This window comes from Hylaeus anthracinus, unplaced genomic scaffold (assembly GCF_026225885.1).
Source record: "Hylaeus anthracinus isolate JK02 unplaced genomic scaffold, UHH_iyHylAnth1.0_haploid 12002, whole genome shotgun sequence".
Lineage (NCBI taxonomy): Eukaryota > Metazoa > Arthropoda > Insecta > Hymenoptera > Colletidae > Hylaeus > Hylaeus anthracinus.
The window spans coordinates 2,579,679-2,602,928 of record NW_026534349.1 but is presented as its reverse complement, the minus strand read 5'-3'; the positions used below and the strand labels follow the sequence as shown (position 1 = coordinate 2,602,928).

General features: G+C 38.2%; 5 protein-coding genes and 1 long non-coding RNA gene across 16 annotated transcripts in view; 3 read left to right on the top strand and 3 right to left on the bottom strand.

The window, feature by feature from the left end:
* LOC128891934 (uncharacterized) overlaps nt 1-7,414 on the top strand; it is a 30,206-nt gene extending 22,792 nt beyond the window's left edge. For both annotated transcript variants that reach the window (XM_054151915.1, XM_054151914.1), the window contains exons 2-3: nt 3,580-3,774; nt 4,302-7,414. In XM_054151915.1, coding sequence (XP_054007890.1) covers nt 3,580-3,774; nt 4,302-4,642 — 536 coding nt within the window. In that variant the 3' untranslated portion in view covers nt 4,643-7,414. The remainder of the gene's footprint in view (nt 1-3,579; nt 3,775-4,301) is intronic.
* A 261-nt stretch (nt 7,415-7,675) lies between these two features.
* On the top strand, nt 7,676-9,653 carry LOC128891933 (mitochondrial E3 ubiquitin protein ligase 1). The gene is made up of 5 exons (XM_054151913.1): nt 7,676-7,986; nt 8,142-8,347; nt 8,426-8,610; nt 8,688-8,886; nt 8,952-9,653. The coding sequence occupies exons 1-5, from the start codon at nt 7,882-7,884 to the stop codon at nt 9,277-9,279; spliced, it is 1,023 nt and encodes a 340-aa protein (XP_054007888.1). The 5' UTR covers nt 7,676-7,881; the 3' UTR covers nt 9,280-9,653.
* Nucleotides 9,560-12,593, bottom strand: LOC128891932 (cytoplasmic tRNA 2-thiolation protein 1). Its single transcript, XM_054151912.1, has 7 exons — nt 12,453-12,593; nt 10,994-11,121; nt 10,687-10,918; nt 10,492-10,610; nt 10,233-10,421; nt 9,947-10,151; nt 9,560-9,868 (listed from the first exon to the last, which is right to left on the bottom strand). Exons 2-7 carry the CDS (start codon nt 11,039-11,041, stop codon nt 9,630-9,632), a joined length of 1,032 nt encoding a protein of 343 aa, XP_054007887.1. The 5' UTR covers nt 11,042-11,121; nt 12,453-12,593; the 3' UTR covers nt 9,560-9,629.
* Nucleotides 11,057-11,631, bottom strand: LOC128891935 (splicing factor 3B subunit 5). Its single transcript, XM_054151916.1, has one exon. It carries the CDS (start codon nt 11,475-11,477, stop codon nt 11,220-11,222), a length of 258 nt encoding a protein of 85 aa, XP_054007891.1. The 5' UTR covers nt 11,478-11,631; the 3' UTR covers nt 11,057-11,219.
* LOC128891928 (cyclin-dependent kinase 12) lies at nt 12,121-23,045 on the top strand. 10 transcript variants are annotated; one of them, XR_008460961.1, is made up of 12 exons: nt 12,121-12,423; nt 13,185-14,514; nt 14,592-16,137; nt 16,216-16,412; nt 16,530-16,734; nt 16,816-17,084; nt 17,314-17,487; nt 20,970-21,276; nt 21,386-21,506; nt 21,578-21,760; nt 22,310-22,626; nt 22,906-23,037. XR_008460961.1 is itself a non-coding variant. In XM_054151905.1 (11 exons), the coding sequence occupies exons 2-11, from the start codon at nt 13,190-13,192 to the stop codon at nt 22,908-22,910; spliced, it is 4,332 nt and encodes a 1,443-aa protein (XP_054007880.1). In that variant the 5' UTR covers nt 12,123-12,423; nt 13,182-13,189; the 3' UTR covers nt 22,911-23,045. The 10 variants fall into 10 exon arrangements, 4 of the variants coding, with proteins under 4 accessions (XP_054007881.1, XP_054007880.1, XP_054007879.1 ...); XR_008460959.1 differs by having other exon boundaries at nt 12,122-12,423; nt 13,182-14,514; XR_008460963.1 differs by lacking the exon at nt 22,906-23,037 and adding an exon at nt 21,861-21,983 and having other exon boundaries at nt 12,123-12,423; nt 13,182-14,514; nt 22,310-22,450.
* Nucleotides 21,505-23,039, bottom strand: LOC128891936 (uncharacterized). Its single transcript, XR_008460965.1, has 3 exons — nt 22,899-23,039; nt 21,730-21,864; nt 21,505-21,646 (listed from the first exon to the last, which is right to left on the bottom strand). It is a non-coding gene; the product is annotated as an uncharacterized LOC128891936 (long non-coding RNA).
* Nucleotides 23,046-23,250: the final 205 nt, after the last annotated feature.

Sequence of the window (23,250 nt, the reverse complement as noted above, 5' to 3'; positions counted from 1 at the left end):
CCAGAGAATAACAGCCATGTTCGAGGGATCACTTTATAGTATGCTGCTGCACCGAACCCTCCGATGTGTTCACGATTTTCCCCTCGTCTCGCTCGAGAACAAAGTCAAGACGAATACCTGCCTCGAAATAATAAAATAATTCGCTCGGGAGCTCGCCGGTCCCGAGCGAGTTGCTTATTCCGAGACACTACTGTACACACTGCTCGCTCGTCGATCATCAAGGGTGGGCACAGTCATCTAGGGATGACGTGAAAAATCACTAACGGCGACATACCATGACGTATCGCGATACATATGTAATCTAAGAACAACGTAATTCGTGAAAAGCGAAAAGAACGTTCTCTACAAAATGAAAAACGATCACGAAGAGTCACGGGATCACTGTGAGAAATCATCGTGATTTAGAATGAACGTGATTGGATCACGAGCGATTCAAAAGTAGCAGTTCGCGCCATCTCCGCAGTCATCTTGCGTTTATCCAGTCGCTCCTGTCTCGCACTTATCCGGTTTCTACCGTAAATCGAAATAGTCTCGTACGATTCCTATTCGGTCGAAGACACAATCGTGCAAAGTTACGGTGAGGTCGATCCGTAAACGATGGAAGGTGTTTAATATTTCCCGATGCCGGTGGGAAAAAAAAAAAAAAGTTTGGAAACAACGGGGCTCAGTTTCGCGTTATCCGTTCGGCGAGCACGCTGGAACGAGGAGACTTTAAGCGCGCTTTCGTCTCGAAGTTTTCGCGAAGTTCGGGGACGGAAAAGTTTATCAACGAGATAGAACGGAATAATACAAGCGCCGCGGTATTTCTTAACAAAGTATGAAACAAATGGATTACGAAGTAGGTCGGTCCTTTTAAAGCGATAGGGAAGCGACATTGTTACGCCGCATAAATAATTCCGCGAGGTATCCAACGATCCTTGGCGTTTTCTGCCCTGTTATACCGCGAAAGAACCAGCCGAGGCTAGCTATCCTAGCTACTTATTATTATTTCACGGAAGTATAACGAGATTTGCATGAAATTCTCGAATGGGAGGGGTACTCGACGCTCGCGAATTTCGTTCCGACGCGTATCGTCGAGCATTAGCTCTCCTACGATAAATTCTTCGTTATCGTCTTCTCGATGGGCGCGGAATCGTCGAGAGTACGATCCTTGTAAACGTCGGAATAAATTCAGCCACGAGCGCAACGAATAAATGGATCTCGCGCGAACAGGTGGACCACTCGAACGCGTGTAACGATCCGTTCGGTTCGATAAATATTTCCATTTACGTTTCTCCGGTGATTTAAAAATGTCGTTTGCGACGATAACCAGGCGAGAATCAGCGCGTTACGTTTAACAGTTTGATACCGCTTTTGTATCATACATTAATCGCGCTGGTAATTACGTGTGCAAGATAGGCTCGTCGCGACAAAGGGTCAATTATCTTAATTGCTTACGCAGCCGACCAGGGTATTTGCGAAACGCGCAAATGCCGTAATCGTCGACGTTCTTTTCCGCGTGGCCAGCTGACCGTCCAGCTATCTCAGAGATCCCGCTCGGCGATCGTTCCCTTTGAGGGAACGAGAGGTGTACGTGATCGGTAAAGCGTTCGCGGTTACTTAGAATCCCGAGCGCGAGGATTTTTATGCCTTTTACGCGAAAGGATCGACGTTAGCGTCGGTAGCCATTCTCTTTGATAAATTACGTATCTCAATTACGAGTGACCTCTGGGAACGCGATTACCGGTGACGGCGAATCGAAGATCGACGGGAACTAACGTGCAAAACATGGAGATACGTGACTCGCGACAGGCTTCGACAAAATTTCAGTCGGATGAAACAAAGCGGACAGCTTGTGCAACGTGACACACGGTGGGACACCTCGAGGCGATTCGTTTGAGGGATATCGCTTGAATCATCCTGTACAGCGAACGGATCGAATCATCTAATGGTTGGTCTGCTGCGAAACGACGCACCTATTAATAGTAGGTAATCGTGTCACGGCAGACACGAACTTCTGGGTGAAGTAGAAACTGCGAGAAACCGTATCTATAACTGTATTTGTAATTGTAGAATACTCGCGATTCATCCGTTTCGATCGAGTTCCATAATATACGATACTCTTCGAGCGCTATTACGCGTACGATTCGACTATTCGAAACTCGACTTCGGGCTCGAGTGTTTTTTTCGTGTTCCCGAGCGTTTTGTCCATAAAGATTTCGATCGCCTTTTTAATTCGTCGGGCACGGTCAGATAAACAATACATTGCTGTCTCGTAATCGGACTTTTGTACAAATTTCATTGTATCTAGAGGCAATCTACGCTTCGTATCTTTCCGAGAATTGGCCGCGAATGTCAAGGTGTTCGATTTAAAAAAAAAAAAAAAAAAAAGAAATCTGATGCACACATAATACTTGAAGTATCCGAACGCGTATCGAGGATTCCACGAACGAAAGATGTTGATTCGAAGATGTTGATCGGATGCAGAGTACTTAAAATTCACGTTAAGTACTTGTACACGTTCAAATAGCAGACATCTCGCGATAAGAGTTATCAGCACCATTGGTCTGAGACTAATTATGCGAGAACGATGGCGCAACAAAAACTACCACTTTGCGTCGGTAACGCATCCTTCGTGAATTTTTATCGAACGTTTTATCGTTCCGTAGTTCAAATAATAGCGACGCGCGAACGTGCACCGAGAAACGTTGTATTTACGAAGATCGGAAGCTCGATAAGCTCGAGTCACGTTCGATTCCACAGCTCCCGCGTATTTGGAGACGACGTGACATACGTAGGAGCACGTGTAGGATTCGTAACCTAAACGATATATTGCCCCAAATGTCGACGAACGACACGCGAGGTACTCGACGTTTCGTCACGGGCCAATCGTTGTTCGCCCTTTTGAGTCCCTCTTAAAAGCTCGACATACTTTATCTCGAAGTAAATCGATTCGAAAGATCGTGACATCGTGCGATTTTATTTCTGAAACGTATCGATCACCATATCCGCGTGATACGATCGAAACAAAACGTTTCGTTTCTTGTACGAATCAACAATTTTGGATATCGAGTCGGTAGATCTCTGGAAATTCCGAGTTCTGATTGCATCGCGATTGCATAGAAACGAACAAAAAACGATGCTACGTCGAGTTTTAGACAAGTTTCTGCGTTGGCAAAAGTTGTCCAAATGGCATTCCAAAGGAATACGTTGGTCCAATTGATGATCGTTGGTCCGATCGATCGCGAGAGCTGGAGGAGTACGGACGATCGAATTAGGACGAGAACGCACACGGGCGCAAACGATTTGAAATTAGTGTTGCAAACCGTTTGCGCTCTCTTTTTTTTTTACCTATTCCAACTATCTTTGTTTTACCTAGATCCACGGTCGGACGGGATGTAGTGCAACGCAATTAGTTTCGGAGTGGTTCGAAACTGATCGGTTGCGCGCGCGATCGGTCTTACCGTTCGCTCGTCAATTAGTAGTAACAGGCTAAGAGGAAAGATAAACAAGTGTCGGGTCATTGACGCGTCCGTTTTAGTTTTCCAGCTTCCGTCGTTCGAAGTATAATACGAACGTGTACGTTTGTCTCATTTGCAGTTCACGGAATGGCGAGTTACGATGTGACCGGAGCTCAGCGACGATCAGAGAGCAGCGAGGTGATTCATAAGGCAAACAACCACGAATCGACGAACGACGATCGCGACGAGCAGGCGGTGTACGTAATCGAGTTCGAGTCCGAGTCGAACGAGAAAGAAGAAAGTCAGCAGAGCAAAGGAAAGGACGTAGATTCTGGTAAGCATCGCTATCGATCCCACATCCATCGAATTCCAGTTTCGTCGATCCCCAGACGCGTTTGGCGATGCTCGAGAAACTTTCCACGGCGACGTTCGTTCCATGTTCCTAAAGGGACGTCTCGCGCGCGAATATCTCGTCCGACCGTGCGACTTTGCAAAAACGGTGTCCCGTTCTCGCGATAGAAAGAAAAACCGGTTTCGCCGAAACAGCCTCTCGCAGCCGTTGTAAATTTCGATTCGTCTCGGCCTGCTTCGCGTTCAGGAGGCGCGGCTCTCATTCGCTTTTCCTGATTCGCGCCAACGACGAGGAAATCTAGCCGCGCCTCTCGCCTCGATATCGAACTAGTTTCTCGTTACGCGGTATTTATAGTTTCCAGCGATTAATTCGGTCTCGTTGAGCTGATTAACCGCGCTCGCGCGTCGAGGAACGTAATTTCCATGAGACCTCGCGACCACGTGATTCCAGCATTATATTCGACCTGAAGTACGAAGCAACTTCTTCATCGTTTGTTGTTGTTGTTTCAGACGACGGAGACGGTCACAATCCATTGGACCCGTGGTCGATCGTTTGGTACATCGGCTCGTTCGGTGGTCTGGTGGCCTTTTTCCTGATAGTGAGTTGCTCCGAGTGGTGTTGTCGTCGCGGCGGCCGATCGTTGACGGTGCCTTACGCGCAAAGGCCGGAAGTGATGAACGGCGGACAGGTCGTCACCGAGACACCGCCTCCGCCTTATCATCTGTTCGCTCCCCCACCGTACGATTCCGTAAACTACGGGGAGATCATCGACAAGACATCCGGAGAGAAGGTGGACATTTACGTGATATCGGTGCCGATCCACAGGCCAGTGGTGCAGGCTCCAGCCTAGAGACGTTCCCGGAGACGTCCTCGGGACGAGGATTCGGGCCAATCGATATCGAACGACACCGACCGTGTCGAAATCTCCTGACGATCGTTCGTCGAACGAACGGAGGACCGACGATGTCGCGTCTCTTCCGAAAAAAAAACAAACAAACAAACAAAAACAGTTGTTTAATTACACATAACCGGGGTCTAGATAGCTCCAACTATCCACGTATACCATTTGACAATCGTCTGTCGATCGATGCCGATCTTGATCGCCGATCGACGATCTCAGCGGATGGACGAATCAAGGAGGCACGCGAGACGAGCACGAATCGCTTGAACGTCGAGTACAACCGGGAACCGACGACGAAGACCCGAGCGTAACGATATTTCGGCGTATTAACGAGAGAACGATAGGTGTTCTCGATGACCGCGAAACGAAGAATCATCCGTGACCGGTTTTACGAAAGAGCAACGTCGACGGAACTTCGAGAACCAAGCTCTCGTCGACGGAGACGTGGTCGAAAGCATCGAATCTCTGCGGCGAACGATGGAAAATCGACTGTACCGGGTACAGCGTACCCCGAAATCGAGGAATCGGGGAGAACTAGTTCAGGGATTGCTCGGAAACGAGTTCCGGAATGATTCGTGACAAGAGAGGATGAACGAGCAACTGAATGTTGTATAATACTTTGAACGATTGAACTCCGGCGATGTTCTCTGTGATATTTTTCGTGGAACGAGCTGAAGCGGCATTTTAAACGAGCGTTGTACAGACGTCGCGGAACTATTTACAGTGATTACGAACTGCGGAGAATTACATGATATATCCGACGAAAGAAGAAGAATCGGATGCCCGATTTCTACGTTGTCGCGCGCTGTCGTTAAGCTAGAAGACTAGAAACAATCTCGATGCGCGGGAGTCACGGATTTCATTCGGCGAAATGACTAGTCCGATCACTGCCTTGATCGATATTGGAACATTCTATCTTTCCAGGTTAACGTCGTAGTCGATCGCAAACAGAAACTGCCATATTTTCGTACGTCGCGTCGTTATCTCTCCGAAACTCTGCGCGTCGGATCGGCCATTCTTACACGATGCCACTCTCGAAGAATTTTTAAGGAGCAACGCGCAAGCGACTTTGATATTGCCCTGGCGAAGCGGACATTTTCTTTTTTTTTTTCTACGTTCGTACATCGATAGTCGGATAGCTGGGTGTAGCGTTTATTCGGATTGTGGGACATTTCTAAACGGATACTGGTTATTCGTTCAATCGCTCGAAATAACGGAAAGGTTTTATCTTGGTAACGCGTCCGATACTTTAAACATTCAAACAGGTTGTATAAGTTAGAGTAATGTTTTATTCGTTTTCCTCGTGTCCAACGTTCCGTCGCATCGTAGTTTTATTATACTTTACTTTAACATACGTTTTACTATACTGTACCGTGTTCAAATAGAAACCATAGGCACGCGATAGAAACCTAGATAGAAATCGTGATACGTAAAAAAAAACAGTCTCTTTTGAACATTTTCCAAAGAAGGAAGCGAGACAAACGCATCGACAAACTCATCGACAAACTTCAGATTCACTCGAAGCCCAGGGTTTTGCCCATAAGAAAATCTTGAATAACGTTACTTTGAAATTGTCTGTAATCGATATCGAAACTCGATTGCGACAAAATCCTCGATAACGCGATAACTGCTTCGTTGAAATTTTTCAACCGTAAACGTTCAAACGGTTTCCAAATTTTTTCGAGGGAACGTTACGCGCTGTTATTAAAGGTTGCGAAGATAAAGTAACTCGTAATTGTACCCCTGTACGTGATATTGCGCAACACGTTACTATAGCGCGTTACACGATATCGTAACACGTTTTACAACCTGAACGATTTTATCAGCGGGCACGCGCGCGAGAAGTTCGAGTAATCTTCGATATTGCTACACGCGATTGACCCCAATCGGGATCGTTCCGAGTCCGACAATTGCAGACGGTCGCAAAGTCGGCTGCCGTACGAAGAATTTAACCGAAGGGGGTCACGAAAACAGTCCGAGCGCTATATTCGCGTCTCGGGAGCAATATTTGCTAGAATAATTAACGTCGTGTACCAGCGGGACCGTCTAGTTTTAAACGACTTTGCGCGGAAAGCGAAATCCGAAGTATTTTTTCTGATCGCTTCTTCGATGCGAAATGCTTCTTACTTCCTTGTTTAAATGTAAGACGTCTGGTTCGCTGGGAGCCGAACGGATAAAGATAGTATCTATAATATTTTTTAAAAATGCTGGACAAACGCTAAAAAAAAAAAAAAAAACAAAAAGAAATACTCGAAACGCAAATTAGGGCATTACGCGAACGTGGAGATGAGATGTTTGTGAAATCTAGTTTTTTTTATGTCGTTACATTGATCTCTGCCGTTTAATGTTAACAAACAATTATTATTCGAATAAAAACGTGAAATGAGTGCGGGCGAGAACAAACTGTCTGTTGAATGTTGAAGAAATTTATCCTAAGATTAAGTACAACGTCAATTATAATAATGATTATTATTATTGTTATTATTATTATTATTATTATTATTATTATTATTATTATTATTATTTATCACTAGTGATGTTATTATCATTGGATTCGTAATTGTATTCTCGATGACGATGGGAATGCGTTACCATGAATTCGCTCTCATCAAGACTTACAAAGTCGAAGCGTTGTCGCTATTTATTTTTTATACTTTTATACATACCATTTATACGTGTTTGAATGTTTCTACGTTCCCAATAAAATTTCTTTTCTCACGATGTTACCCTACTCAAGTATTTATTCTCTACTCGGTAATAGAATAAAGTCTCGACCGAACGTAACGAATAATTAAACTACGAGAAATGATCTAAAAATTTTCTTCGAAAGAATTGGACAAATGAATCTTGCCTGTTTTGCTCGTGTCGTACACTTTCTAAAGCCTTTTTTAAATTGAATAAAGTTCAAAAGAAACAACTTCAACCGGGCACTTAGGCTCGCCAACTTAGCGAAACGGTAGTTGTACACGTGATTCGACACTTCTGCCAACGTTACATTTCTAAATGGTTCTTCTACATTACTTACAATCGGTCACAGGCCTAATTTTATCGTTTGTCCTACCCTTAAAATTACACATTATAATTAAAAAAATGTATTGAAATAGAATCGAATGGACTTGCCAAAGGTCGATAGAAGTACTGAAAATGGACTGTAATTTAGCTGTGAATTTTCAAAATATAACCTAATCATGGATTATTTAGGCGAAATAGTAGCTCTCGGAATAGACAGTGTCGTTTTTAGTATCTGTTTGAAACAGTTCTTTTACTGCAAGAATGCAATCACGGCGGTCAAGGTAAACGAAATATTTATCGTCGAGGTTATTTATTCGAACACCTACGAGCCTATCATTTTCTAACCAACAGAATTATCTAACGAGAACTCGATCGATCCTTATAATAATATGTGTAATGTTTAAGAACACCTGATAATGTTTAGTTTTCTCTACAGGATGCAGAGCTTCACGAAGTCGGTCCACATCTGGGAGATATTTTGGATAAAAGTCCCGATACCAAGATAGGCTATATAGCCATTAGGGGTATCGTAAAACCCTTAGAAAAGCCGTTAACCAGCATTAATAATAGAAAAATAACTGGTGTTGTACAAAAGCTTAAAATTAAGGAACACGTTGTAGCTAGAACCACTGCTGGCTTTTGGTATGCAAAACTATCAGCTCTAAAGTACATAGAAACATTTTGGAATTAAAGATAGTTACTTTATCATTGGATGGATAGGTCAGATCAAGAGCGTACAGTTCATAAAGTGTATAACACTGTACCATTTGCTTTACAACGAGGAGCTCATTCTGTAGAAGTATTAGAACCGCTGACAGCAGATATCTTAGATATGGATGTGGTCTCTAATACATTTGAACCAAGCGTGCCGTCGTTTGCAGATCACATATGGGGTTTCTTTACAGGTAGATAATTCGATTTAACGACACTTTATCGTAATACACTTATTCTATACGGTATTTAATGAAATTACGAATTTCAGGTGTACGTCAACGTGGTTTGCAATCTACGGAAGAATTACTTCGCGAAGGTGCGGTTATCACAGGTATAGGTGAATTAACAAAATCAAAATCTAAAACGCTAACATTGCAACCACCGCTAAATGGCACTCCATTTTATTTGACAAGCATGTCGATCAGTTCTTTACTTCGAAAGTTAGACGATCGTAAAAGAACGTACAGGTTAGTTGAACGTGTGGATATCGAATATACTCGTATGTTTTTCACACTATTGCGATATGGTTTAGATTGTTATGTCTCATGTTTGGAGCAATTGGATTGCTAATCGGTGGAATAGTATTTCGACGTTATTGGAAAGATAGAACGGAACAGAGGTTGGCAGAGGAATTGAGACAATCTCTCGCTGCGTCTCGAAAAGAAAGAAGACAAAGAGTAAGAGATGTTGATCTTAGAGATGATCAATTATGCGTTGTTTGTCGCACAAATCCCCGTGAGATTATTCTTCTTCCGTGTGGGCATGTCTGTTTGTGCGAAGACTGTGCCGATGACATCGTGAATGATTGCCCTCTTTGTAGGGCACCGATTACACAAAAAGCTGCCGCATATATAATTTAAAATTAACGAAGAAATAATATCCTTCGAGTATATTTCAGTCGAGTTTTTCTTACTCGATTAAACAAATTTTTTTCAAAAGTCAAAACTGAAATTTTTAAAATGTACCTTTCCACAATAAAATATATTTACTGGAAGCGCTTAAATGCGATACAACTTGTATCAATCGATGTTGGTCATTGCAAAACTAACAAAGACTGTTTGCCAAACACAACTTACCGCAACTTTTTAAAGATCGCTATAATTTAATGATCTTAAGTGTATAAATTATGTAAAAAAAAAATGAGAGAATACAGAATATATTTTCATTTAATATTACGTACAAGTACATTCTGGTACATTCTAAGTATCTATTAAAATTCTAAAATTTTATTTTTGTTATCGTCTTTGTTTATGTCACTTTCATTTGTAAATGAATTCATTACTCGTTTAATTTTACTGGATTTTCCGACGCCAAGCTTTGGTAATCCTCTATTTAAACCTTCCAACATGACGCAAGCTTTACATATTTCTTGACTCGAAACAAATCCGCAACGCGTACAGTTCCTTCTTTCGGGCATTTTAATATTATCTTTCACTTGTAACGTTTCTCCTATAGAATAATATACGAATTATGTATCGGACACTGATAGCACATTCTACAACATAGTTATTTCAAAGTTGTATTTACCGGAATGAATTATATCCAATATTGACGAAGGTCTAATTTTTTCTAAATCTTTAAGAAATGTCCTTGCGTGACCTCTATACGCATTTGGAGCAAATACACATTCGGTTGAAAAATATACCAGACGTTTGAAATATGCGTACATGACTATCTCTTTCTCGTAAGCATATTTAAGCGGTTTACATCGTCTTATGCAATCTGCTCCAGCCTATATCGTAACGAAAATAATCATTACTAATTAATATATATGTATATATATACACATATATGATACATAAGAAATCCTTACAGTAATAACCGAAGTACACCTCTGTAGTCTCGCGACATCACCTCGTAAAATATTCATAAGAACTGTTTCGGCTATATCGTCGGCATTGTGTCCTGTTGCGATACAATCTACACCTAACAGAGCAGCTCCCCTATCTAGTGCTTGTCTTCGAAAAACACCACAGAATGTACAATTATTCTTCTTACCTATCTAAAATAATGTAAATATTAAGTATTAAGCACAAACAATCTTGACAAAAAATTACGACTTGTATTTATACTTCTGCCACAATTTCATCCATAGTCCATCCATATAATTCTTTGTAAGATAATATTTTCAGTGGTAATCCATAATCATCTTTATTCTGTTGAACAGTTTTCAAACTATCGTCCCTATATCCTAGAATAATATCATTATCTTAGTAATTTGTTTTTTAAACTTTGTGATGCTATAATGTATGTCATCGGTATAATACCAGTAATTCCTTCGTCGATCGATAAGAGAAACAATTCAATTCCATATTGGTATCGATCATTCAATGTTTTTAATACATATGCAAGTACTGTAGAATCTTTTCCTCCAGATGCTCCGATAGCAACTTTATCACCTGGCTTAAATAATTTACCAGTTACAATGGTGTTGTGAACTTCGATTTCAAAAGCTGAGAAGAAACAATCTTTACACAAAGTATGTCCAGTTTTTGGTCTCTGTAATTTCGTTAATTTAACATTAGTAATAGATCTCGGTAGTTGGAAAATTAAATTAACAGGCGTTTAACTTACTTTGAGAATGGCATCTTTCCCACAATTTGTCGTACAGGGAATTGGCATTTCGATTGTAAGATTATGGTAACTTATAATTTAAAAAGTTTTTATTCTTATCTTTTTCTGTCAAAACAAATATCTTTACACTGTAATTAAACCAAATGCACTTATTATTTATTCGATGTGAAAATGATCGAAATTGGTTAATTAACACAAATAATGTAACATATTCGCGTAGAACTCTTTAATCTTCTGGTTTTTCTGGAGGTGGACCACAAGGTTGCAACATCTTCTCCATAAGGTTAAATCGAACACGTGCTTTTGCTTCGTTCTCGGCAATAGCGAAAAAGTTTAGCAAATCGTAGTGTCCCATGTAAGAACTACAAGAATCGCGATGTTGATTCACGAGCCATTCGAACTTTGTTGTGTCGGCGTGGCCTGTTCCAATATATTTCGATTGTAAATGTTCCAACTGACTATGGATATTGTAACGTTCCCCCATGCTTTACTTTTATTAGATAATTAACGCGAGAGAACGACGAAACATGTAAATATTACTTTTGAATCTTTAATAGACTTGTTACATTTAGTCCTATTTTTCGATCTTTGATTTCAATGATTTCAATTTGATTCAATCATGGATTCAAGCGTAGGAACCATAGGACATAGACCACCATAAGAGGTAGAAACGCATAGGAAAAATATACGCCATGAATAAATCGATAAGGTAGAGTGGAAAGCAAAAGTTCCATAATGCCGAATTTTCATGTATCAAGAGTGGAATGAAATTATAAACAACATTTTGAATGCTTAGGTTATTTTAATGTATGTTGTAGTCTTGTATAGTCAAAGGTTATAGCATACTACATAATTAAGTAATATCATTGTTAAAGAGTAATATTAAAATTACTATCGTACTTGATTTGACGACATAAAAGACGATATAAATATATTTACAACTTGTATAATTGTCAATAAACATCTAATCGTAAAAGGTTTATGTTTACAGATTGAAAAACTGCGTAAATTGAATTTAACCAATTGCATCGAGCAGAATAATATTGAAGATTATTCCGCAATTTCGGTTCTTTCATATTTGCTCGTAAGAGTGCAGCACTAGCCGCTTGTTACGTCAGACAATAATGACGTGCTAATGGTTAATGGCTTCTACTTACTGAGCTACCTTTATGAGAAAGCCAAATACAATCCAAAGAAAATTCATGAGATATGATGCATCGGCTAGTAAAACTATAAAAATATGATTGCCTGAACACTTAATTGTTACGATAGCTATTAATTTTTATCAAATTTTACTCGTGGCCTACGAAATATGTGTTGAAACTGTTTACCGAGCAACGAACGTAACCATTACACTCATCGCTACGTTGGACCAGCTCGATGCGAAGGAACCCAACATTCAGCGTGATATCACAAGATTTATATTGCACGTGAGTATTAATATCTATCATTCACTTACGGATCTTCGAAAAAACGGTAAATAACTTTCTTTTATGAAAACTGGGCAACTCCCTTGCCACCCAGTCGTTAACAATGGCGGCTACGCCAGGTCGACCGAAAAATTCTTTTCTACGAAATATTCTTTAAACCAACGAAACATAAGTTTACATGCAACGGATCCTTTTGTTTTTGTTCCAATAATATCACGGTTTGGTGAAACTTAATATTTTCACGTACATTTACCAAAGAATCGTCTGTTCGAAAATATTGTTACGTCGACTAAACTATACATGGTCGTGTTCGTGTGTCTTCTTACATGTGCGTATTGTTATGTATGTATGTACGTCTGTGACGATCAGTATCAAAGTATTGAAGAGAACAGAAATAATTAGAAAACCTTTTATATCAATTGATGTTAAGGTAAGTTTTAAAAATAACTGATCGTTTGTCAAGTAAAATTGCGATTTATTTCGGAGTCGATTAAATGCTCATTTTTAACGGTATTTTGTTTTCCCGACTGTGTGCTCATTTTTCTCTGTAGTGTTTTTTTAATATTTCACACATAGCAGTTCTATTTATTTTCAGATATTTACATTTATATATATCGCTTTGTTTGTTTCAAGAAATAATTCTCTAAAAGTACACGTGAACTTTAAAGTGTACAGATAATATTTACAAGCTTATATACAAAAGCACAAGTTAATACGATAATCGAACAAAAACATTGTACAATATCCTTGTATTTTAGTAGGTGACATGCCTAGCGGTCGTGATATTGAGCGAGCTGAACGTAATGGAAGATTTCGATCACGCAGACGAGGTAGTACCAGCAGCGATATAAATCGTCACAGTTTTGAAGGATCCGACAAGAAGCACAGGAGGCATGGAAAGAGCAAGAGTTCTGGAAAAAAGAAGAAAAAGAGATCGAGAGACAAATCCATAGAAAATGTTCCAACTGTAGCATCTTCCATTGTTAAACCTTTGGTCGAATACTCGGACGTGAGTAGCGAAGATTTATCCGAACCAGAAGCAGGAGAGATTCAATCGGAAGATAGTAGGGGTAATAGCTACACGGATGGAGAAGTACCTGAATCAGTTTTACAGAGGCGTTACTATGGCGGTAGTCCAGTGCGAGCTCTCGGAGCGTCACCTATTAGTCTTTCACCATCTCCGCCAGTTCAACACAGGCACTCTGTCAGACATTACTCGCCGAACGAACAACAACCTTCGGCGATGCACGGTGGAACACCCGAATACGAAGAAGAATCCAGGCGATACGCAAGAAGAAAAGAGAAGAAACACAAACGAGACAAGAAAAAGAAACGAAGTCTCAGTCCCTCGTCTAGTACCGGAAAGAAGAAAAAACGGAAGTCTAAGAGACATTCTCATAGTTTGAGTCCTCATGGGATCGCAGATGAAATTATTATAAGTCCAGATCATGAAAAACCAGTCGAGAATTGGCCAGAATCTCCTCCTTTGCCGTTGAAAGATAGTACTTCCCCGATATCACCCGCAACACCTCAAGAGCAAGAGCAGAGATGTTTAAGCGACGTAGAACTCGAAATGACTAGACAACCTCGAAATGTAACTCCTCCACCGCTTCCACCTAGGCCAACCGAATCTCCGCATACCCCTTTGTTACCACCTAGAACAACAACACCGGAGAATAATAAAACATGTCTATCCGCGATGAAACATACTCCTGAAAGACAAAAACATAGTCCTAGTATTCATACTCGGCGTAGTAGCGTCAGTCCAGGTCCCGCCATGAGTTCGAGTCGTAGAAGGCCTCACAGTCCGAGTCCACCGTCGAGAAGAAGGGACCATAGTCCGACAAGAAGAAGAGACTTTAGTCCAAATCCAATGGTGCACAGACTTAGGCATAGTCCTAGTCCATCCACGAGACGGCGAGAATTTAGTCCTAGTCCTATAAGTCATCGACGTAGAGGTGATCCTGTTAGTTCTCCACCTTCGAATAAACGTAGAAGACGGGACGAATCCGACCGACGACACAGACATCACGAGAAAGATAGACGAGATAAAAGAAAGTCAAGGTCAACTAGAAGTCCTACTGGAAACAGGTATCGTACATGTTATAAATCGAATTCATTCAATAATTACATTACTTTAGTCATGGTTAATTTGAAATTTTCGTTAGGTTGCATTTACCTCTCTCTCGTTCACGATCTCGAAGTCCTGGAAGATGGCGAAAGTCGCGCTCAAGATCGCGTTCACGCAGACGAAGTCGTACTCCAAAGAAATCTCGATCTCCTAGCAAGACTCACAAACCGACAAGAAAACACAAATCAAAAAGTCCTCGTCCTTCGAGAATACCTTCTCCTTCTCCTCATAGATCGAGAGCAAGAAGTCCATCGAGCATCACGGCGAGAAATCTTCGAGTCCAAGCAAAGATTAGCGAAACTAGTTTATTTGCTGAACTCGTAAAAGATAGAAATATGAGGGAACTGGCGTACAAGAAACTACAGGCAGCTAAAGAAAAGGCTGTTAATCAGGACGAAGTTCAAATAATCGAAGGTACCGATGACAAAGATGCTAGCAACACATCTTCCGAAAATAAAGGTTCCATTGATAAATATGCGAATCACAAAGAACAATTAAAGCCACCGAACGAAAGTATGAAGTCAGTCGATGTCGTGGATATTCCTGTACCGATGATGTCGATAATAGACGACAGCGGAATCGCAGGCAAGACACCACCATTGCCAATAACGCAATCTCTCGGTGCGACAAATTTAATTCCTGGAGTTAATCAACCTTCGACTATTGTATATACTTCGCCAACTACTACGTCTAACAATTGTCCGATGACAAATAGTCCAAATTTTCCAACTGTTACAAACGTGCAAGCACCACCATTGCCACAGTCAGAGCCCGCGAATGCAGGTTTATCACAAGTATCTATATCAGTGCCTATTCCTGTACCAGTACCTGTTCTCCCAAATTTATCTGTTCCACCGCCACTTCTACCGATTCCAGTACCAGCGCCAAATACGGCTATGTCGAAATTCAATCCGCCTAACAATTTAGTTCCTCTTAAATCTGTAGATCCTCCTAAACCTCCTATTGTGGCATTTAAGACGAAAAGTTTGTCGCGATTACCACTGCCACCTGGAATCAATCAAAACGATTTAGAGAGTATAGACTCGCCGCCAAGTCGATCGCCGAGTCCACCTAGCAAGGCCCAAATGAAATTCCCAGCTTCGACTACGAAACCACCTCAGAAAAAGAGCATCAAAGATCTACCTATGCCACCAGTCGTTCCTGGATCGGAAGACTTGAGCGGAGAGGATGATCCAAATGCGACCCCGCCACGCCTGAAAGTCGAACGTATTCCACCGAAACCGAAGTTAAAAAGACCAAAAATTTTGAAACGTAGGGGTTCGAGAAACTGTCACACCCCCATGTCGGCTTCAGGCGGCAAAGATTGGGGAGAACGCTGCGTCGATGTATTCGAAGTGATAGCCCAAATCGGAGAGGGAACTTACGGACAAGTTTACAAAGCTCAAGATAAACGAGCCGGTGTACTCGTTGCGTTGAAGAAAGTACGCTTAGAAAACGAGAAAGAAGGATTTCCCATTACAGCTGTACGCGAAATAAAAATTTTACGACAACTTAATCACAAAAATATCGTCAACTTACGGGAAATCGTCACGGACAAACAAGATGCCTTAGACTTTCGAAAGGTACGGCGGTAAGATATAAAATGCGTCGAACAAGAAAAACTATTAAATGTAAATGATGTTCTATGTTATTTTTCATAGGATAAGGGTTCGTTCTATCTCGTGTTTGAATATATGGATCACGACTTGATGGGTCTCTTAGAGTCCGGAATGGTCGATTTCAACGAAATGAATAATGCGAGCATTATGAAGCAATTATTAGACGGATTAAATTACTGCCATAGTAAAAACTTCTTACACAGAGACATCAAGTGTTCGAACATATTGATGAACAACAAGTACGTAAACTAACTTATAGGAAACAATTTCATATGTATACATATATGTGTCTAAAATGTAGGTAATAATACTATCTGATGAAAATATTATGCAATCTGATTGTGTAATATTCGTAGGGGGGAAGTGAAATTAGCTGATTTTGGACTTGCAAGACTCTATAATGCCGAGGACAGACAACGTCCTTATACAAACAAAGTAATCACTTTGTGGTACAGACCACCGGAATTACTATTAGGCGAAGAACGTTACGGGCCTGCGATAGATGTATGGAGTTGTGGTTGTATTCTAGGAGAATTATTTTCTAAAAAACCGCTATTTCAGGTAAGAAAAAGTAGCAGTATTCAAAATTCACCGATAAAGTTATTATTATACTGTTTATAATTATGTAATTCTTTCAATTAGGCAAACGTAGAGATGATGCAATTAGAGATGATTTCCAGAGTCTGTGGCACACCGACTCCCGCCGTTTGGCCTTCTGTGATAAAATTGCCACTATGGCACACACTTAAGCCAAAAAAGTCGCATAGAAGACGTTTACGAGAAGATTTTTCGTTTATGCCTGCGCCAGCTTTGGATCTTTTAGACAAAATGTTGGAGTTAGATCCTGAAAAGCGAATAACGGCTGCAGACGCACTTAAAAGTGCTTGGCTGAAAAATGTTCAACCCGAACAGTATGTTTTCTTTTTGTATTCCAATATGCTTATACAGAGAACATTCTTTCAGTTACACAGTTATAAAATAAATCATATAAATAGAGTCATATCTATTTTTTAAATTCATATTGGAATATAATCAAACAAAACTGTCGAAACTACAAGGTTTATTTTCTTCGTAGTCATTTTTTATGTCTTACAATTATTATGTATTCGTAAAATGTACATCTCTCGTATAATATATTAGGATGCCAGTACCTCAGCTTCCTACTTGGCAAGACTGTCATGAGCTCTGGAGCAAAAAACGAAGACGTCAGTTGCGAGAACAACAAGAGAGCTCTGCAGGAAAGATACCTCTCCTTCCTCTTCCAAGTAAAGGAGGTCCCCATAAGGCTATCGAAGATCTAACGGATGTCGGGGGGTGAGTAGTCGTAGAGAGTCATATTCGCACAAACTGGGACGCGATCCAGTACTGACCAGATACTAATTGCTTACACACGTAGATGGCTGTGTACTGCAGTTGTGCTTGGCATTTATTTTCTTAGCAGAGTGCGTTGTTATAGGAATATTATTTAAAGAATGAAAACATAGTTGTTGTAGTATCTTATTTTCATCGTCCGTTTGCATGCGACTCTCAATAATGGATAAATAAGTTAATTTTAGTTTTATTCGCAGTCGTTCAAACACGACGATGGCTATTACGCAGAACAATGGAATATAGAGATACGAAAATGTAACAACGTCGTTCTCTTTTCATGGGTTTGCTACAAAAGATTATGTTCTAAAACTACACTTGAACGCATGTATCAGAAAAAAAAACAAATGAAAAATTAAGATGATACGTTTGTCATGGCAAAATATGTTATAACACGTTTTACGTGGCTGCATCTTCAAATACTACGATAGCATATATCAGTAACTGGAAGAAATTATAATACAACTAATCACCGCAACGTTATATTAGTATTTTTTTTCTTTCTTTTTTTTTTTTTTCTTGAAGTGATATCAAATATTATTAGGTTCAAAGGTTATTATAGACACTTGTGCGAGAGAAAAACGTATTTTCTATTGCGATTCAATTTAATCGAATGCCTTATGAAAACTAATTATACGAGCTTGAAAATTACACTTTTCACGTTTGAGAATACCGTGATCAAAAGTAAAATAAGTATGTACATATTTACCAATTCATAGATACGCGACATATATGCATACTTGTGTATTTCTCCATTTTTGTGTATGATAAAAGGTTGCACATATGTACAATTTTATTTCGAAATCTGTATATGCAGTTACATGACTTACATGTATGTGCATATAATCATTGCTATAACATGATTGTATCGATGGTACGTGTATCTGTGAAATGTTCACGATTGAATGATGAACCATTAAATAAAAAAAAAGCAAAATGAAAATAGCAGTAGGATATACGATTGTAAATAAAAAAAAAAAACGATCAGAGTTACTGATATTAAATAATGTTAATTTTCATATTAAACTATCAGGTTGAAATACCTACAAGCGCATGAAGCGATACATAAAACGAGTGAGGAAATGATGTGAGCAAGTAGATGATCTTTATAATGTGTAAAGTCTTGGAGTGTAAATAGGTCGAATGGATACAAAGAAGAAGCTGTCGGAAGATGAAGACGTGGAATGCAAGAAGCCAAGACTAAAAAAATGTGAATGTATTACGGAAACATTAATGTCGCGGCAATCCCCGTCGATAATTCATTTTATTTATGTTAATTCGGTTTATTTAAACATTCACATTTATAGGTTATGTATATTTTAATTGGTCAAATTTCCGCAACTGTGTTATAGTTCGTTATTCTGTATAGTAGGTAATTATCGTAAGTTTCAATATACGAATGGCAGTTTTTGATATTCGTTAAATATTTTCATGTTTTTGCATATATTTTGTATTGATGCCATTCTTATAATGAAATCCGGAATTTAGACAAACCTTATGTATTATCGTCATAATGTAAAATACTATTGAATTAATGTAATATAAAATATTTACTGATGTCCAAAAGGCATTTGCCTAACATTTTTATGGACAATGAATTTCCAATGTTATTAAAATATTTTATCGTTTAATTTGTCTAGCCCCTGTCAATATGTCTACATTTTAATCTATGAACTAAGTAACCATAAATCTTTAAGAGAATCATATCTGACAATGAACACTGGGACCTTGGGAATGAATTGATGATAACCAGTGTACAGAATGATGTACTTTTCTAAAATGGCTACAAAGTATATGTTAGTTTTCTACTTATTCCACAATAAGTTCGTACGAATATTTAATATATTTGTTACTTTTATGTAGAATGTGTCAAAATAAATAACATGTTAACATTACAGCAACACTCTATTTCACAGACAGTGAGATAAGATAGGTTCAAGTGTTTTGCTTTTCTTCAAATTAAAACTGTATCGCATTAAACAAAAACAAACGGATGATTGGAAAATTCATGCAGATCGATTTTTAAATAAACGTTACACCACAAATTACATATCTAATTATATTATCAATACATAATCCTTTATATCGAATTATATTATCGATACGTAATCCTGTTTAGAAATTTATTATACATTCCTGTTCTATGTATAGTCATTTTTATAGTCAAATTCATTTTGAATTCAAATTTTTAAATAAATAGAATTTTTTTACGTAAGAAGTATAATCACTTATACGGAAAATATGTTGACAATGTAAGCATAAAAGTATTCCAATAGGTAATTATTTGACATACATATATATATACATTTAATAGATGAATAACACATTTGGTTATGTACATACGAGATTTACTATACACATAATGACTACTGTGTATAATAAACGTATATTATTCCTCGTAAATTATAAAGTGGAATTTGTAGAAAACAACATAACACTTCGAATACAGAACAAGAATAATTATAAGCGAGTATTAATTGGCAAAATATCTAATCAGAAAAACATTATGTTTCAGGAAATAATGTTATTGTGGCTGAATGATAGAGGGCAAATTTTATAGCACTTATAAGAATATAAATAGGTAATGAATATTCCAAATCTGTACGATACATGTTTATACCCAGGGTGTCCAGTTTAATAATTCACATCAGACTTGGTTTTGTGTATCATAACAATTCATGTGCTTCAGCTTTATGACTAAAATTAAATGTATCTTAATTGTTTTCTGCACAAAGGTTGGGGAAATAATAAATTCAACGATCGTTATATTATGACCTTAATATCGATGATTCTTTATTAAATTGTTTAGTCATATCACTTCGTTAAAAGAAGTATAAATGATGAATATGCAATAAATTGTGAACAAAATAAAATTTACAGAATATAAATAAAGTTTAATATGCTTTGCCTATTAAATTGCATGTATGTCCACATAAAATACTGATTTATTAGTCTTGCTTTTTCGATATGCACATTTACAAGACACTATACCATTTGCATGATTATTCGTAATTATAAAATAAGTGTTGGGTATCCATGTGACATTCAACTAATTATACAGATTTATTTAAAGTTATGTAATTTATTAATATTATTTTTATTACCTGAAAAATCATAGCATGGAATTTATATAGATTTAATTTTAAATTACCACTTTTATAAACATAACTCTAATGTAAATCATACAATGTAGAAGTTAATAATAGTTTACGAATATTCGCTATAGCATGTAATCTTCATCTCGACATATTTCCATTCATGATACTTATCGATTAAATGTATCTACTAACTTATTGTCTTTTCATATAAAAAGAATGTATGTCCTACAATCGATACATTTCATTCAACGTAACATTAACGAAGACGTTAAATTATGTATTCTTGTTTAGATAGTCTTTATATAAATGTACGTTTTGACTTGGTTTCAGGTCTTCCAAACGTTTAAAAATGGAAGCAGGCTACAATTCTCATCCAAATCGGCTTGGTACAGAATCCCATTACGGGGGAGATAACTTGTTCAATCAAAGCGGCCCGTTTATGGTCTCACCCTCGACATATTATTACGCTAGTCCTCCACCTGTTAAACCACGGCTCAAGGGAGATCCTGGCTCCCATATAACAGAACTATGCGCAGAGGATAGTCTTGCTCGAAAATTAAGTATTCTCACAAATGCCTTAAATCAGGGAAAACCAATTCGCGTCGATGATCTCATGTCACTTCGATCGGATAATGAGGTAAATGTTTTGTCTTCTATAATTGTTTACTTGTTCGACATTATTGTAATTAAAAATGTATTTTATTTTTTTTGCTGTATATTTTTAATATTACTATTCATGATTTCAGAGTGACCCAAAAGTAGTACAGTTGTTAGGAGAATTACATGCCGAACTTCGACTTGCTGCAAGTTCAAGACCAAGCGGACAATTAGAGTCTCATCTTCCTGTACTAAATCCACCGACTTTAGGTGAATTTTATTTCTTTCCTTTTCTATTAGCATTCATAATATATCGTCATCTTTGGATATCCATTTTTCAGATATAAATACGTCTCAGTCGGGAAATTTTGATGCTCATGCAGTTTATGCTGGTGACGATGCAATGAGTTCTGGAAGATGGTCACAACTGGCTACAGCTGGTGTTCGCAGTGCATTATTGGCGCTCATGTCGCGCTATGGTTTGGAAACTTACAATCCTTCCCCTGCTATCACCCGACCCCCAGGTAAACCGGCATCCAGCCTGACACAAAACCTTTTCCTGCCCTCGACTTCCTCTCAGTCAGCATTCAGCTCGTAATGATATGTATATATGGCTCTTTACAGCGTTCTAAAAGTATGTTTTGTATAAAGTCGAAGAAGGTCTAAATTGCTATTTTTTAAAATAACTAGGCAAGGAAGTACAACTGCATCCAAGTTGTTTATAGATACTATTATCTGTTCATAATTGTAAGTGCACATTTGGTGTATAACTTGTATATAATTGATATATTATTAATATCTTGACCAGTTACTTAATACGGTACTTGTATCTTTAATAATAGCAACACGCTCTTTATAGTGCACACTCATGCGACATACAACATGAGAGCTTTAAAGTCTTTAATATTTTGTTTCTTTTTGTTCCTGCGAGTATAGATTTATTTTTGAGACTAAAACGGTCTAATATACATCGATGTACATACATACATAGAAACAAATGTAAAATGTATGTACATTTAAAAAAAAAAAAGGTAAAAAGGTTTAGTTTACTTAGACACTTCTATCTTTTTTAGGAACATTTCTTTTTAATTTATTCAGCGGTACACGTAAAGGTTTTACGTTAAGCGATACGTTTTGTTATAACGAACGAATTCTTTACCAAGAAAAAAAAGAAAGGGACGAACGAAGATACTTGAAAAAAAAAAACCTTAAATTGGATGCATATTGAACATTGATCTACTGCATAAGATTTTTTTTATATAAAATGTTAACGCTTATTTATTATGCAACTATTTAAAGGATGTAATGTACATAACATTAACGAGATATGTAATAAAGAAAAAAAAAACATACACGAAGTTAGGAGAATTCTTTCAGGACGAAATAAGATGTACGTTAATGTTTCAGTAGAATTTCTAATAATTCGTGTTTGAAAATTAGCAACGCTATGGAATAAGTCATTATTTGTTGGTTAGGTAGTAACAAAATTATGTAAGTAGGGTTTCTTTATATATACATATATGTATATATATGTGTATATATACATATATGTATATACATATACATCGCAGAAGACTGAAATAAAAATATTTGAAACGGCAAACAATTTGTGTGACATGAAAATAGAGGATAAGGAAAGAAATTAACAAGACTTTCACGAACGTTTCAGATTGAAGTGGTTCCAACCAGTTCCAACAGAACGCGTACGAAAAGGAGGTTAGAACGTGTGCTTCCTATCGGCAAGATGTATACAATCTGTGACAGTGTATGGCGGTTTGCGCTATAATTCGAACGGAGGCAACGCGCTCGTACGGCGAAGTGATCACCAGTACAATGTTGTGGGAATAAATAATAAATCTTTTCCTTTATCGAATTTGTTCGTTTTTATGTTCGGTGTGATACTAATATACGCAATAAAAGAAAGAAAAAATGCAGCAAATTAATTAATGGCAAGTGAAAAGAAAGGAACGCGGTAATTGAATTGTACGAAAAAAACAAACACCTAACCTCGTCT